Source organism: Melanotaenia boesemani, chromosome 11, assembly GCF_017639745.1.
Source record: "Melanotaenia boesemani isolate fMelBoe1 chromosome 11, fMelBoe1.pri, whole genome shotgun sequence".
NCBI classification, from domain to species: Eukaryota; Metazoa; Chordata; class Actinopteri; order Atheriniformes; family Melanotaeniidae; genus Melanotaenia; species Melanotaenia boesemani.
Window position 1 is genome coordinate 5,478,114 of NC_055692.1, and position 17,561 is coordinate 5,495,674.

Genomic DNA, 17,561 nt, shown 5'->3' on the forward strand with positions numbered 1-17,561 from the left:
AAACAGACAGGCTGCACAAAGAATTCAGCAGAAGCTTTTTTTAAATTTTTATTTATACAACTAATCCCAGTAAGGTTTCCAGTGCCCATAATGTTCTCACTCCTCCCCCCCAGAAAAGAAAGAAAAAAAAGAAGACTATCTACAGGCAAGTCAAGTCCCGGCAGGCACCTCGGATTACAACCCCTTCCCGACTAATCTAAAACCAAGTGCATTTAGTTATTGTGTGACAAACGCATGTGTGCAGCAAGTGTGAGGAGCACTGGGAAAGACGAATCAATCTGTACTGGAGTTATGCTCCTAATCTTTTAATGACATCAGATGAGCTGAATCTCTAGGAATGGAACCAACAAAATATACCCCCCCAGTAATTTGTTTTAACGCATCTAAAATAAGGATTGAACTCTAACCAACTTGCATTTAGTACAGATCTGTATCTTCTTTCCTGTTAAATGAAGCATCACAGACGTCTTTCGCTCACCAGACGTAGTTTTTAAGATCAGAATATGAATGAGGATCTGGTCTTTTGTTGACCTGCCGTGGTTTAGCGTCTCACGTGGCTGCTGTGATGCAGAAGTGTTCCCGAGGGTGTGTCGGTACACTGTGACATCACAGTTGGGTGTGGTCAGAGGTGCAACAGGCTGACCGATTATGGCTTGAGTGCATTTCAGCAGAGCTTTAGCGTCCTCTCTAAGATACATCTTTCTTCTCCAGGGATCTTTTATTTCAACGCTTCCATTCTACCCAGTGGCATCGCGTTGCGCTTCCAAAGGCGAGGCGTCGAGCTGGCCTCTCTTGAAGTGGCCGAGTGAGGACTCCCCGCTGTTAAAACCCCTGACAAAAAATAATCTACATTTTTTATTTTAAAATAATCTGAACTACATTTTTGTTGCTTTTTTTTTTTTTTTTGCAAGATAGCACAAATTTCCCAAAGGAGACGCCATCTTATTCAAGGTTGATTTGAAAAGAGACAACCCACGAGTGATGTTCAATCAGCATCCAACATTTAAAAAAGGAAAAAAAAAAAAAAAAGAGTTGCAGTGGATGAATACTTCACCTCAGTTAATGTTAGTTAAATCAGAGCAGAAGACAAATATAGTAAAGCGGGTCTTTGGCTCCGTATTATGATTTAATTTCTCAGAGCAACTCCGATGTGTCTCAAATTTTACTTAAAAATCAAAGAGCTTAAAGCTGGATTTCATTATTTGTTTCTGAACAAGACTCGGTGCATTGGTTTTAATATACCAATACCTCTGAAGATGCCTCATTCCTCATTTAAAATCTCGATTTTAAGATTTAAGTACTAACGAGGTCTAGTAAATAACAGCACTCCATTTTACTTGGAACGTTCTTGTTTTCCATCTGAAGTCGCAGCGATGCAGCTGGACCCAAAGCCCGGTGCACCACGACACCGAACATGTTTGAGGCTCTTTTTGAACAAACTGAAACGACAGCTGTTGGACGCAGTGCTGCTCACATCAAATGACATGGTAGCCGACTGAAGCCTCCTTGTTTTTATTATATATATATATATATCCTCAAGAACATTTGCTAATCCACATGCATCATTGTTTAAATTTCTTTAAAATAAAAACTTTAAATTTAACAGTCTTCAATCAAGACAGCAGTGAGAGACAGTCTTGACCTCTGCTGAAATTATGCATGTTTGCTTAGTTTTACTGGAGCTGTCTGTCTGTACAGAAGCTACCAACTGTTACCAGCATTTAAATGTGCAATTTAAAGAAAAATGACCAAAGAATGACTTAACATCGGAGCATAATGTAAAAGAAACACTTTGTGGTTTTTGTCTTTTTAAACCCACAAAATGTCTAACCATGCAGACAGTTTGGCAATGTGGAGACTGAAATCTGTTGAATGGAGAGGGGAATAATAAAAGTAATTAGACAGAGAGGATGCTAGGCATGAAAAGAAAAAGACCAAAAGCACCATGTCTGGAAAGAGTGATACACCATGAAGGGTAGAACAGAAAGAGCCTGGGCGCTCTCCCAACGGATCTGCCCGGCTTGTGTGGCACTTAACATCATCGTCTTTGTATACAGAGCTTATAACAGTCATGCAAAGGGCACAGTTTTATTCTAACAAGGCGAGAAAGATCGACTGACACCGAAGACGACGACAGAAATCGCAAAACAGAGGGAGGCACAGCAAGACGAGTTCTGTGTGAAAACTGAATTCCTGCCTTGACGAGTGTAAATTTTCCCCACAAATACAAAAAATATCCTCCTATACATAGAAACTTGCGTGAAATAAAGTTTTACTGGATTTTCTCATGGCTAAGGCAGAAGTTTTAATCAAAATACACATCTCTGCACTTTGTTTTACTAAAGCCAGGGAGAAAAGAAAGTGGGCTTTCTTAAAATGTTTATTAAAAATAAAAAAAAAGGATATAAATTCATCAATCACTTTCTATCATCATTCTTAAACATTAAAATATCTTAAGACTCTTCAAGCTTTAAATATATTTATATATGCAGGTATATACTTGCATCTGGGCTTTCTGTGAGAGTAAGTTTTAAAATTCAGGGCTGGATAAATAAAAAGATCCTCATCGACACCTAGTGATGGCTTGTGTCCAGAAAAGGTCTGGTTCGTTCTGTGATTACATTGCATAAATCAAGTGATTTAATTTGGGTTTTTTCCTAAAGAGAAACTACACACATCCCTTGTAACATCGTCGCAAAGGTTAGAAAATTCAAAAGACCTTTTTCCTTTTAATGATGCATGATTCTCAGAAGTTAACCGTTTGTGCGAAGCAGCTGCACCCAAAAACACAACAGCTAGTGTATCACCGTCATTCAACGGACACGGAAAGGTCTTGAATCGTAAGAGCCAAAAGCCTTTGAGACACAAACACAGAAAAAACTGTTTATCTTGGCTTCAAAACACAAAATTACCTCCAAACTAAGCTGTGATGTGACTCCCCCCACCCTTTCCCTTTACCTCACCCCCTCCCTCTGAGGAGAGAAAGGAGGAGAGACGGAGGATGACGGATTGATTCCTGACGCCGTTCCTGAGCAAAGTGGACTTGATGAGAGAGACCCAAGGAATCCAGGTGATGGGGACAACAGGAGAGGCGAATACAAAACAAAACCAAATAAATCACAGCAACAGTGTGGAGGCAGGGAGGAGCAATGGCGATGCAGAAGCCTGTCCAGAGTCATCTGGTGGGAGAAGAAACCGGCGTTTAGTCTTACTTAACAGCACACATATAAATAAATATCTTTATCACACAGCAGAAACAAAATAACCAAGCAGGTGACCGAGTTTAAAATGCATCAACAGGAATAAAAAAAAAAGCATTAAAGAAAAGATCTTTGTGAAACGCTGCAGAGGAAACAGTAATTACAACCTAAGTACACGGCAAAACGTCGAGCTCAAACGATGGTTGTCGCAGCAGGCAGCCTGTTGGAGAGCAGCTGGAGGTTAGCACAGATACGACGAGAAAACAATATCTCTCATTTCACTTCTATTTCCCATTTTCAAAAGGCTAAAATCCATCTGGATTCTGAGAGACCCATATGAGAGCTCCTCCAGCTCCATGTGACACAGCCTTTCAGTCACTGATGCATTTATTGGAAATTTCACACATTTCCTCAAACAAGCCAACTTCAGTCACTGGCCACTTTATTACATCCACCTGTTCAACTGCTTGTTAACATCTAGTCATGCAGAAACTGAGCATCAGGATGAGGAAGAAAGGGGATTTAAGAAACATGGTTGTTGGTCTGAGTATTTCAGAAACTGGTGATCTACTACTGGGATTTTCATACACAATCATCTCTAGGGTTTATAGAGAATGGTCTGAAGAAGAGAAAATATCCAGTGAGCAGCAGTTGTCTGGACCAGAATGTCTGGCAACAGGATGTCAGATAATCACTGGTTCCAACCAAGATCTGCAGAACAGCATCTCTGGACACACAACACGTCCCGCCTTGAAGCAGATGGGCTACAGCAGCAGAAAACCACACCAGGTGTCTCCTGTCAGCTAAGAACAGGAAACTGAGGCTACAATTCACACACACTCACCAACACTGGACAACAGAAGATGGAGAAACGTTGCTGGTCTGATGAGTCTCCATTTCAGCTCCACATTCAGATGCTAGACTCAGAATTTGGTGGAAAAGTGAAAACATGGATCCATGCTTCAGGCTGAAGATGGTGTAATGGTGTGGCGGATATTTTATTTATGAGCAAGGTTTATTGTTGCTGTAATGCAGGATTTTGCAAAATTGAAACAATCTGGTTTCTTGAACATGACAATGAGTTCACTGGACTCCACCGGCCTCCAGAGTCTCCAGATCTCAGTCCAGTAGAGCAGCTTTGGGATGTGGTGGAACGGGAGATTCTCATCATGGATGCAGCAGCTGTGAAATGTTTCTGACACCTTGTTGAATCTATGCTCACGTTAACATTGGAGGTCTTAAATGTCAAATCCAATTCTTTGCTGATTGGATTTTTTTCCCACATGGTTGTACACATAGTTTAACGTGACCACCATCAGACTCCAGTATAAACAGTTTATGGCCCTGAAGGGACCCGCATGCACAGAAGAAGACATGCTGTCACACACATGGATGCTAAAGTTGTTAACGTGAGTGTCGGTTTCGAAGTTTTTAGGCAATTAGAGATGGAAATAAATGACGATACAACAAACAAATAAACAAAAAAAAAAAAAACACACTGTAATCAACATTTGACCCCAATTATAATTCCAAACAACAAAAATAAAAAGTTTCAAGTTTAATGTGTACCATTAATATTTCTTTTAGCCATTTACTGTGTGATTGTGGTTTAACTGACCAATCCTGCTAGTAGGGATGGAAAGGTGAAAGCATCCTTCATAGCACCTCTAAGTTCAGATACTCCACAAATGACTGAGTAGTGCAATTAATAGATCTTGTTTTGATCTCCTTATTACAGCTGTAATAAGGAGATCAAAACAGATGACATCTGGAATGCCCCATTTAGAGCAAAACTGGGCTTTAATTCGGTGTATTGCCATAAAACCTTTCAACCAGTTTCCTGAAGGCAGGAAAAAAAGTCATTCCTTGAATTCAGTTAAATGAACTGTTTCCATTGCAAAATTCCTTTAAACCGTGTTCAGGAAAGATGGAAACATTAAGCTAAAAACAACCATTTTGACTTTGGTGCCTGCTGTGGGCGATAAAGCACGTTTCTTCTCCCAGGCTGTAATTCAAAGGTGTCAGAGCACATGTTGTTCCTGGAGAAACCTTTTGGTTACTTAGCACGTAGAGCTTTAGAGATGAGGTACTAAACAGCAGAAATGAATCAGCTCATCAGATTTTAGATTAGATTTCCCACTAGCAGTCTCTTCTGGTTATTTTGTGTTGGTTTGGGGCAGAAAGCAGGACTGTGGGGGGGAGGACGTACCTGTGTGTGGTGTTAGGGCCTAAAGTCAGGCTGGAAACGTGCAGTTTCTTTAAAGATGAGATCCTTCAGCGTCTCTTTGGGTAGGTCATCAAGCTCCATTTCAAATTTGAAGGGAGCTTCAGCAACAGGCTGCAGAGGGCAGCAGAGAGGACATGCTGACACATGTGCAGTGTTGAGGTGATATGTGATGTAAAAAAGTCATTTAAAATGTAAGAAATATAAAACCTCCAAAGCACACATGATGAATTACTCTTACTGAGCATAGAAGAGCATCTCACCTCATCTGAAGGGTCGTAGTATTGTTCCAGGTAGGGGTGTGCCAGAGCCTCCTCCACCTCGATCCTCTTGTGAGGGTTAAACGTCAACATCTTGTCCAGCAGGTCCAGAGCTGCAGCACAAAAATGACAACATCAAGCAGGGTAAAGGACAAGTTCACATCATCGCTCCTAAAAAACAACAATGAGCTGGTCTGAACACTAGAGGGCACCATAATATCCTGTGACTGATTCATGAAGGCTGTGTGCATTACAGACCTGCTAAAGGTTCAAAGCTTTACATCTAAGCTACTCTCAAAATTCATCTTTTCTTCTTCCCAGCAAACATTACAAACTGATTATAAGACTGACTGATTCTGATGAGTTACACTTCCTTCCCGTCTCTTCTTTTAGTCGCCTGATTGAGGCGCCTTCAGATAAAAATAACCACAAGTTTCTGGACTCTGACCCCAGTTCAAAGCAGAATGCCTGAATTTTAATCAAGTATCTTTTTCTAAGTTTCAGTCTCCATTTGAGGCTAAATGGAGTCAACACATTTACTCTCAATTATGAAAGAAACCATGTTGAGTTTTACATATTCATGATCTAATGATAAGAAATGGCCTGAGGAGTTCTGCTCGATCAAGTATAATTATGTTTTCTATAAAAAATGGGAGTCTGAGAGCAGGACGCTCAGATAGCTGACATTGTCCCGAGGAGGTGCAGCCCAACATGCTGCTCTTTTGTCACTTTGCTGCAGATGGGCTTTGAATGGATCTTTTCTTTTCTTTTTTTTATTGTTTTCTCTTTTAATAATAATAATAAAAACAAAAGTAAAACAGGTAAAAAACCGTCACACATAACAGACAAAAACACAGGCTCCTCTGATGGTGATGGAAAGAGACATGTCGAGTGCTTTTAATGGTCCTGTTCAATTAGCAGCATCTTCTACTCCTTTAATATAGATAGTCCACTTCTCCCATCTCCCTTTTTTTCTTATCCCATTTCCGGTGAAACGGTGCTCCTCTGGGTTCAGTTTTATACCATTTCCCTTATGTTTCATTTATTTATTTTTTTTTCTGAGATCTGGTGACTCTGGAGGCCGTTGGAGTCCAGTGAACTCATTGTCATTTTTTTTTTCCATCTCACCTCTTTCTTCATCAACATTCGCTCCTGTATCTTTTCCTACAACCAGCCTTGTTCCTTACACTGTCCAACCACCACCACATTTTTGCTTTTCCTTCTACATGTCACTTCATTTAAATTTCGTTGCTCATTCAGCTGTTTTGTTCAGGCAGTAGCTGATAAACGACACCATGCATGCTAATGTAAGCAGACAGTCAATGGACAGCCAAGGGAACTGTAGTGATAGCACTGCCAGGACGAATAACTAAAATTATTTGTTTTATTCATCTCCTGCCAAACTAGACAGTAAATTTTCATTTATACCCACCAAAATTGAATTTTGTAGGCTAGGCAGGTGTTAACTGAGAGCCCTGCTCAGCAGCTGCAGATGTGCCTTCATGTGCTCTGTAGCATTTTGTTTGTTCCAAAAGTACATAAAAAATAAACAAATTTGTGATTGTAACTAACTGGACAGCAAGATCAGAAGCAGAATGCTGCTCCACCAATAAAAATGTGGCTTCATCTCATAGCGATTGGAAATTCTTGTAGGAACTTCCCTCTTCTACAGTTCAACCACCAATGTGATTCATAACATCAAAATTCTATGATGAACAAGAAGAAGAATCTTAATGAGTGATCAGTTGTATGAATAAAGCTCTACAGATGGTCTCTTACCTTTTGGATCGGCATTTGGGAAGAGGCGGTTCCACGGCACTTTGCAGCGCAAAGGCAGGGACAAAAGGTAGTTCCTGGCCTTAATATTGATGATGCAGTTGAGGTCCTCCTGAGAAGGAGAGCCCAGGACTCCTGATGGACAGGCAGAAAAAAGACAGTTAGTTTATGTTCACTTACAAGATGGAACTATTTTCTACTAGACGTTCTCTGTTACATAAGGCCGTTTTTAAGACAAAAATATCGACAGATGGGAGAAGCAATATGTGGTCTAGCACTACAACACAAAAAGGATGACTTGATAATAGCAACAGTATCTTTGGACTGGCACTAAGAAGCTCAACTATAAAGTTTTCAAAGCTTTTATAAAAGACTACATGGATGGTAAATGATGCAGCACACTCATTTAAACACACACAGAGTGTGGCCATCGTGGCATTTTACCCTCAGCTACATAAAAGAGGAAATACCTTTATCACAATTAAATGGTGCAACATAAAAAAAATGGTTTTGATGTAATCACTCAGTCTTTGCAAACTCAGAAAAACCCTTGAGTTATTTTTGTTGTTGACGAACTGTAGAAAGGACATTAATGCTACAGCAGACCTTAAAACTGAATATTAAGGTAAAAGTTACCCAAAATGTGGTTAAGCTGATCCAAGTAGTGCTTCCCAGGGAAGATTGGCCTGTTGGACAGCATCTCAGCCAGAATGCAACCCACCGACCAAATGTCTATGGACTTGGTATAGCCCTGAAAGAGAAAAACAAACTCAGCTATGACCTCAGTTTCTTTAAAAATATAACAATTGGTGGAACTGGTGCGACTGAGCTCAGGGAGAATAAAGGCTGCTGTGTGTTTGAGTGTATATTATACACGGTTTATATTTCCTTTGGTCAAACTCAAGAGCAAATATTTAAAAGTGATAAATCTGTAGGTATTCTGTGTAGCTGAACTGTGGTCTTGAACTTCCATATATCCCTACAACAGCAGCTAATGTTAGCCCGACCCACTGAGCAGCCAGGTTAAAGTAAACAATTACATAGTGCTCTAACCTTCCTGAGTTAGTGGAATTATAGCATTTTACAAATATATATATAAAACACATGAGAACATTTTACCAAATATCCAGGAAAGATTAGGAAAAAGAGTAAATATCATTTAACGTTAATGTAATTTAAAAAGAACAAAGATCTTTATATTTTTATTATCTTTATCTGTTTTTTTTTTGGATTGTTTAGAGAATTAAGTGAATTAAACTTTTCTTGAACAAAAATCCAAATATTTTATAATAATAATTGATTTTTTTAACCTAGATTTGGCAAAACATGGAAGGAAAACTGACTTGACTGTGTTTTCTAGCAGATGGGGACACTCACCTTGGAGTTGAGCATAATTTCTGGAGCCCGGTACCAACGTGTAGCCACGTACTCTGTAAGAAAACCAGTGTGATCGTGGTCGGGATCGGCCACACGGGCCAAACCGAAATCGCAGATCTGTAGGAAGAGAATGAAGGACGTAAATATGAACGGATGACTACTAACAGCTTGATGCATGCTACTCTTCTCTTGGTTTTAACCAGAACAGCACACAATAGATCTAGGCAAAATCCAAATCAACCAGCCATTTTCAACAGTGTTAGCTAAATGACGCTACTCTACCTTGAGATCACAGGTGGTGTTGAGCAGAAGGTTGGAGGGCTTCAGGTCGCGGTGCAGGACGTTGGCGGAGTGGATGTACTTGAGCCCTCGTAGGATCTGGTAGAGGAAGTAGCAGATGTGGTCGTTGCTCAGGTGCTGGGTCTTCAGGAGTTTGTACAGGTCTGTTTCCATAAGATCCTGGACAATATAGCTGCACCAATCAAAGTTAAAGGTTCAACGTCTATATTCTTGAAAATACATGCAGTCCTTCATACAGAATTATCAGCATCATTTACACAAGTTGGATTCTCATCATGAATCAATAAAAATAACTTCAGTCAAACAAAAAAGTTTAATTCTCTTCTTATGAAAGATGCTCTGTAGGCATTCAGCAGTGCAACAAAGACAAACTGCTGATCAGCTGGGTGTTTTTGTGCAACCTCAGTAAAATCTCAGCATCCCTGAGATGTCACGGTAGTGAAACCAGGAAGTCCAGAAACCATATGTGGTGCTTGCTGGAAGACATTTAATCTGAAAGGCTTATCTCGGTTAAACGTTTGTGTTGGCTTTAAGTTTCTTCTGTTACAGCCACTTCTTTATGTTTTTTGGCACAGAGTAAAACTAAACGCACCGACTGTGGACTCCACTAATTTGCTACTGTTGTCATACAGTGAAGAGCACCTTAGCCAAATATACTCTGACAGGTGGCCATTATGTAATAAAATACAAATGAACACCCTTCTCAAATGCAAATGCTCTCTAAGAGACACTAGTTTCTCTGGTAACTGAAGACAACCACAAATACAAATTGCATGAGGAGTATAAAATAAGTTCAGGTAAAAGAAAAGCCCATTTAATGCCACCAATCCCCAGCCTGAAGGCTTTAAAAGCAGCTGCAGCCAATGAAATGCTATACAATCGATTAATCAGACGACTTGAGGATACACATCCCTCATCTGATCGATGGCTGGTGCGCGGATAATGTCGTTGATGCCGATGATGTTCTCATGCTTGAAGCGCAGAAGGATTTTAATCTCCCTCAGGGTGCGTTGGCAGTAGGTCTGGTGCTCAAAGGGGCTGATCTTTTTAATGGCCACACGGATCTTGTTGTCCCGATCATAGGCAGAACTGGATCATAAAAAGAAAACAAGACAAAAAGCCATCAATTACAATTTTAGCTAAAGAAGTTTAATCAAGTAAAATTTGAGGCAGAATTAGCTAGATTCATTTCCTTCTTGTTCTGTATAGTTTTACTCATCAAGAGGAACCTCATTCACACCTCATCAGGCTTTAATGTGAGATGCTGTACTTGCATTAAAGCCTGTGATCCAAGCTTGATATGTTTCCATAAACTATGTATTCAAAGTTTATTTATTTAGGAAAAAGTATACTACATGAACAATACATGTCACAAAGGTTAAGAGCTTATGCAAGTGCCTTAAAAACACCAACACCAATTTAAAAAGCCGAAACAATGCTGGGAATGTGGTGCAATTGGAAACTGTTTTACGGGGGACCTTATTCACTGCTGCACCGCTAAACCTGTAGCAGAGCAGCTGTTACTGGAGATTTTGATGGAGAAAACGGAGCAAGTTTTATCGATTTGTAAAATGCAGACGACAAGTGCTCCATAATAAAAACACAAACATACAATGGAAATAAGATTAAGAACTGAGTAAATAAAGAATAAAAATCTAAATTAAAAATAAAAAAAGAAGAAAAAAGCCAGTGAAGTTGAACATGATGACAGAAAAACTGAGCCGTTGTTTTATCTACTTTCGTTTAAGTCAAATGTGGAACACATAAGTAGTTACTGCAAATGCTGTCAAGTAGAAGTTTTGCTGGAGGCAGCAACACAATAAGCTTACTACAAGCTGCAAACATGCTTTGAAATACCAAGAATGTGTAAGATCAGTACCCACCACATCCTCAGCTAAAACTGAAAAAACTTAGACCACTTAGGTCAGATGTCACCTATGACTGTGTTTGCTAGAGATAAATGGAGATAACAAACACCATCACAATGCATACAGCCAAAGACATAAAACTGTGGAGAAAGACAAATTCAGGGCTGCACATTAAAAGCAGCGCGACAACACTTTCTGACCTGAAAAATATGCGTTTTGATGGCACAGTGACATTTATAATGTACATTCCTGGAGGCATCGTTGTCCAGCAGCGTACCGAGGCTGAGAAACTGCACTTTGCAACTTTTGCTTCCGGGATGCTGCACCAGCATCACTTTACGTACCTCCTCACAGAATAGGACCGAATATCAACTTACTGGCCGTTCTGAACACGCACCGTGGCCGATTCATCAAAGAAACGCAAAAGGACATTATTGGAGGAAGAGATATAAGACATAAGATATATATATATATAAATATATAAATAAAAGATATAGGAAAGTAGTCAACATCAGACAGACTTTTACTGGCTGCAGAGATCTCAGAGTACAGGTAGGATGCAAGATAGATGTTGATTTAGCCATCGTTAGGGGGGGGGGGGGGGGGGGGGGTGTGCCGCTGAGATATCGGCTAAAATCCAGAAGTGTGACTTTAAATTTTTTTAATTTTTTTTTAAAACTACAATTCACATGACAAGGATAGACTGCTCTTAGCCAATCAACTGCAGTATTTCTCCTCTCAATCAGTGGAGAATGTGGTTGACACGCAGTTATGAATGGAGACAAAAAACATCAAATCACATAAAACCATTACAATTTTAAAAAGATGCCATGACATAATTTTAGTTATACCAACAATAAATCAAATGTTTGTGGCTTTTTTTCCTTCTTTTCCTACTAGCTATCAAGATATTTCAAACTGACAAAAGATCAGAAAAAATTTCATTTTTGTTTAGACCAAGTTTTAACAGGATTAACCTTCAACAAATGCTGGCGATGCTTCTTTCTTTTTCTTTTAAAAAACGTTGCGTGTGCATAGGATCAGTGGCAGGTTAAAGACTGATGGCACACATCTACTATCCTACTTGGTCCAGCTGTTAAACAGGCTCATTCAGGAAAATGAAAAAGCAAAAATCTGTGTGTACACAACAGGAAACATGGCCAAACACAAAATATTTGAATATTTTCTGCACGGCTTTGGCTGCAAAATATTTCTGAAGAATTCATACACAAACAAGTATTTCAGCATTTTTAATACATTTATATATATTTTTTCTTAAAATAAATAGAAGTACCTCCAAATATAAAAAGGAAATGTCCTTCTTAAAAAAAATCTTTAAAACATGTTAAATTTCAATCATGACCAAAACAAAACTGAGGGGAAAATAACTTTTTATTCATCCAGAAATTTCTCAACTGTGTTACATTTAACTTAACCTCTTTCCTGTCTGCTATAATTTTTCAATGATTATAAAAAACTTGTGAAAATAAACCTGCATAAGTCGTCTTTACCAGCTGCTTTGGGTATGTAATTAAATGTTTGTTATCCCATTACTGTTTCAAGTTTTGACCGTTTCACTATTGTTACATTTTTAATTGTTATTTCAGCCATTTGTTATAAACAAAGGTTATTATCATTGTCCAAAGAAAGAAAAATGCAAAAAAATTATTTTGTTCTTGATTTTTTCTCAGTGCAAACATCAAACGGAAATGTTTGCTCTGGGTCGGATATGTTGCTTTATGTTACTTGTTAATGTGAGGATCCAGAGTACATAGTCTTACAATTTTACCAATTTCAAACATGTTATAAAGCTTAAGCCTACAGCTAATAAGTATTTTTAAAACATCATCTTTACCATCTACTTAAACATGTTAAGTTTCTTATCTGAAACATCTGGGGACCATCTCCTTTCCCCACATCTCTTTTCTTTGTTTCCCCCCTCTTTACATGGCAGGACAACTGCATTTTTTGGTCCTTTTGCTTAAAGGGTGCATACTAATAGTTAAAGTAAATGCATAAATCTATGAGATCATTCCCTGCTTTGCACATGTAAAGTGTGTAACCTCTGAGCGGAGAAACTGGTTAATTCCACGTTAACATCTAGGCCCTGCCTGTGATGCAACACCTCCACACCAACCCAGGTACAGACATGTCTGATGCTGAATATCTAACTCTTTCCAGTGGTTTTATGACTGTTTTACAATCTTCATGCTCACTCACTGAGATGTTTTGAATTCCCATAGCAACCTGACCAACAAAACGGGTCAAAGTATTTTGAGTTAAAAAAATATTTGCAGGGCGGCTTCAATGGTTGCCTTTTGTATTCATATATTGGATTATTAAAGCATTTTTAAGTTTTTAAGCATACAGACAAAACTTCACCTGTTTTCTCTAAATAAAGACATTTTGTTGCCTGGTGTTGGGCATACAAAGGCCCCACACATCTTCCCCGCACTAAAACCAACACACCTAAAGCAAGTCCAACTAACCTACTAGTACCGCCAACAACTGTAAATTACTGCTGCCAGGAAACATCGGACTACAAACTGTTGCAACACGCTGCCATTTAGTGCCATCACAAAACCAAAATTGCACATTGCTGCTGCACTCTGAGATGATAAACTGAGGAAGCATTTCTGGTTTCCCAAGGTCCCAGAGCTTCATCAATCATATCCAGCCAAGCGTAGTTTTATTTCTGCACATTACAAGCAACACAAATGTCTGAAAAAACGCCCACTCAGGAGGGCAAAATAAGAAATGAGTTGCTATAGTGATGGGGGTGTAAGGACTGAAATGTAAACACAAGTGTGCCAGCCTTCTGTGAGGGAAATATGAGTGACCTTCCATTCTACTTGTGTGAGAAGAATGTGTGCATCTGTGTGTGCGCACATGCGTGGGTTGAAAGCAAATAGTCCTCCGTGTATCTGTTCTACTCTCGCAGATACCCTCATGTACTGACAGCAGGGAGCTACAAGATTTATTTAATGCCAAGTTCGCACAGACCTAACATCTTCAAATCTTAAAAAAAAAAAAAAAAAAAAAAAAAAGATCCTGGTGCAGGATAATATTCATGAAACTATTGCAGATTTATTTCTTCATTATTCAAAGTAATTACTAAGCTATGTACTGGAGAAAGTCTACAGACTTTAAAACAAACAAAAAACTCTGAAACTGTTTTTCAGTTATGTGTTTAGTCATGTAGACATGGTGAAGACGACTTGCTGAAGTTCAAACTTAGCATCAGAATGAGTAAGAAAGAGGATTCAAGTGATTTTGAATGTAGCACGGAGTGCTGGGATTTACACACATAACCATCTCTAGGGTTTCCACAGAATGGTCTGTGAGCAGCAGTTGTCTGGACCAGAATGTCTTGATGTCAGAGGTCAGAGGAGAATGGGCAGACTGGTTGGAGATGATAGAAAGACAACAGAAAGTAAAATCAGCACTGGTTCCAACCAAGGTCTGCAGAACAGCATCTCTGAACACACAACGCATCCAACCTTGAAGCAGATGGGCTACAGCAGCAGAAGACCACACCGAGTGTCTCCTGTCAGCTAAGAACAGGAAACTGAGGCTACAATTCACACACATTCACCAACACTGGACAATAGAAGATGGAAAAACGTTTTTTCTTAGTTTTTTTGTTATCGTTTCTTCACTTTAAATAAGCAAATAAACTAAACCAATCATTTAATAGAGAACTGGAGCCTTATCCATAACATTTGATAAATGTAACAGAAAGAACATTAATGTCTTCATTTAGTACAAATCCTGCTGAGAACAGTTTAGCCTCATGCTACATGTGACCATGTTTACCTTGGCAAATCCCTTGGCTTGTCAGTTTGTCCCTTAATAGCATGAGGAACCTTTTAAGAAAATATTAAGTACACACAGATGTGTGTGTGCTTTCAATATAGTTGTCTTAAATGCACTGAGAGTCTTAATTTGCTCTCATGGCATATTACACCAACTCACCACGCACATACCCTGATGGTGATACCTGTCCAAGGCTGATTATTAATTCCATGCCATTAAAATCACAGACTAAAAAAAAAAAAAAAAAAAAAAAAACTTATTCAAAGCCAAAGTTCTGTCCTCTGAGTACATTATATGAATGAATGGCTTCAGGCAGAGCTGAAATTGTAACTCAGTCTGTTTATCAACAGAAAATTAATGTGCCATAGTTTCTATTGCTGTTTTGTCTGGTGTTAAACTGAACAAAACCCCTTTAGGTTATTTAATTAGGAAAAACAGCATGTTTCTAGCTAGTCAGGCACTTTGACGCTGCTCAAAGCACATCATTTTCAGAGAAGATTCAAACTCAATCTATGAAAAGAAACATACAAAATAAACTTACAGCTGCTGTTCTCGTAGTCTCTGTAAATTCAGCTAAACGTAATTGTCATAAAAATTCAGACAAATCATTTAAGTTAAAGATTTTCTTGCAAGTTGGTTCCCATGACAACAACAGCTGTACTGACATATTTCACACAACTGTGCATTTTATGGAGACTCTTCTCAGAGATGACTTTCCTATTTCCCTTTAATATTGTTCGAGCATGCTCAGATCTGGTGGGAGATGGAGGGTGTGTGTGTGTGTGGGGTGTGTGTGTGTGTGTGGGGGGGGGGGGGTCTCCATGGCAATGTGAATACAAGGCTTTTTCTCTGCAGCAGCTGACTTATGCAACAAGACTGTAACCATGACGATGTTCAAGAGGTTGGGTTAGAGAAAGAAGGGGAAAGGTTCACTGTGCTTAAGTGTGCCACGTACTGAGAAAGTGCAGATATGAACCTCCAGGCATAAAATGAACACACTAAGCAGAGTCAAAGGCCTTAAAGACAACACGAGCCAAAAAAGACAGGATGGATAAGAGGGGGTCTCAGGAGTGCATCTAGTATTTCTGATGAACCAAATACCTGGTTTCAGTGCATCATCATTCAGTGCATTTAGCTGACCGGTCAATGATCACACTAAGGCTACAAGCTTACGCATCCCCTCGGGTAAATAATTTTCCTGCTTCTGCTTTTCTCATTTCTTTCTAAATAATGAAATACATATTGGAGAATTGTCTTAAACGTCTGGATGATAGAACACAAGATACCTGCAGAAGTCACTGAGCTCCGATTGACTGTGATGCAATAGTTTTATTATAAGGCTGCACCATATTAATTATTAGATTAATTACAAAAGTCTTATATAATCTTATGTACAGCTTTAACTTACTGCTCTTATGATAGATATTGGTTTCGTTTAACACATGCTCCAAGGTTTGTTTGTATAACATCCTATTTTAGCTCAGCTTGTCAGTTCAGAAACCTTCTGTTTCTCCAAACTGAGAGCGTTCTAACTGCTGTCTACTGAAAACATGACACTGACTGCTCATAAGTACTTTTCAAAATCCCTTTTAGCAACCTTACATAAGTTTCTGACCTTAAAACTCTATGTTTCTGATTTATTTTGATTGCCCACTGACATTCATTATGTACATTCCTGGAGACATCTTTGCCCTGCAGCATCCAGAGGCTGAGAAATCGCACCTCCCAAGGCAACTGCTTTTAGCTTTACAGCTCCGCGTCACACACCAGCAACTGGATATCAACACCTGAAAATGCATCACTATTGATTCAGGAAAGGAATGCAACAGGACATCAAAGGAAGAATAGAGGAAAAGAAAGAGAAAGCAACTCTTCTCCCTAATTAAAATCATCTGGTCAGCAACACAAACAGTTCATTTACACGACCATTTAAAAGTTTGGGAACAGTTTCCCCACTGGATTTAAAGGGCGTAAAATACTAATTATCATTCATACTATAATACTTAAAGGGTTTATCCTTTGATGTCTAATATGAAAAACAGAATACTGGGAGATCACTAGATACAACTCCCTTATCAGCAACTGTAAACCACTACCATCATCTGTCCATATGTCCATAGCGCCGTCCATGCCAAAAGATACGAGGTAATTAGGACTGATGGTGATGGCAGCACCACAAGACGGTGCAACACACAAACAGCTGCTCCGTCTATAGCTCCTTATGGTTGTAGTGTAGGTTGCAGCAGAGATTAAACATGTGTCCCCTGGCAGTTGGCACACATTTTTAACATACTTGCAGAGTACCTGTGTTTGTAGTGAGTCATGTCTTTTCTAACCAATGTAGTTCCAAGTTTCCAATTAGCCAATGTGCTGTTGTTTTTAGCCACGAGTTCTTCTGCATCCACATTTTTCTCGCTCTTCTCTTTACCTTCCCCCACCATGCTCACTTTATGTGCTATATCGCCCCAGCCATTAGCATCTACATGGAGCATCCAGGACAGTAAGAGTCCATTTAATTAATCATTGACATTCACAGAGCATGAATTCACAGCAAAGTTTGGAACGTCACTTCCTTAAAATATACTATAAAGGATCACTGTTAATGTATATCACGAAGGCCAATATCGCAATGAAGGTACATTTCCTGTATATTGTGCAGCCCTACATCAGACTGGCTTTTACTGGCTCAAGAGAGCTCAGAATAGGCAGGATGCTAGACAGACTCCAAAATGGCGTTCTT

The 17,561-nt window shown here is 39.2% G+C and overlaps 1 protein-coding gene across 1 annotated transcript in view; it reads right to left on the minus strand.

Moving 5' to 3' along the window:
• Positions 1-521: 521 nt before the first annotated feature.
• Positions 522-17,561, minus strand: part of mapk1 (mitogen-activated protein kinase 1) — a 28,765-nt gene continuing 11,725 nt past the window's right edge. The window contains exons 2-9 of the mRNA XM_042000010.1: positions 10,044-10,226; positions 9,120-9,309; positions 8,838-8,954; positions 8,097-8,211; positions 7,464-7,595; positions 5,688-5,797; positions 5,410-5,538; positions 522-3,179 (exon numbers count right to left, since the gene is read on the minus strand). Of these exons, the coding sequence (XP_041855944.1) occupies positions 5,422-5,538; positions 5,688-5,797; positions 7,464-7,595; positions 8,097-8,211; positions 8,838-8,954; positions 9,120-9,309; positions 10,044-10,226 (964 nt within the window). The 3' untranslated portion in view covers positions 522-3,179; positions 5,410-5,421. The remainder of the gene's footprint in view (positions 3,180-5,409; positions 5,539-5,687; positions 5,798-7,463; positions 7,596-8,096; positions 8,212-8,837; positions 8,955-9,119; positions 9,310-10,043; positions 10,227-17,561) is intronic.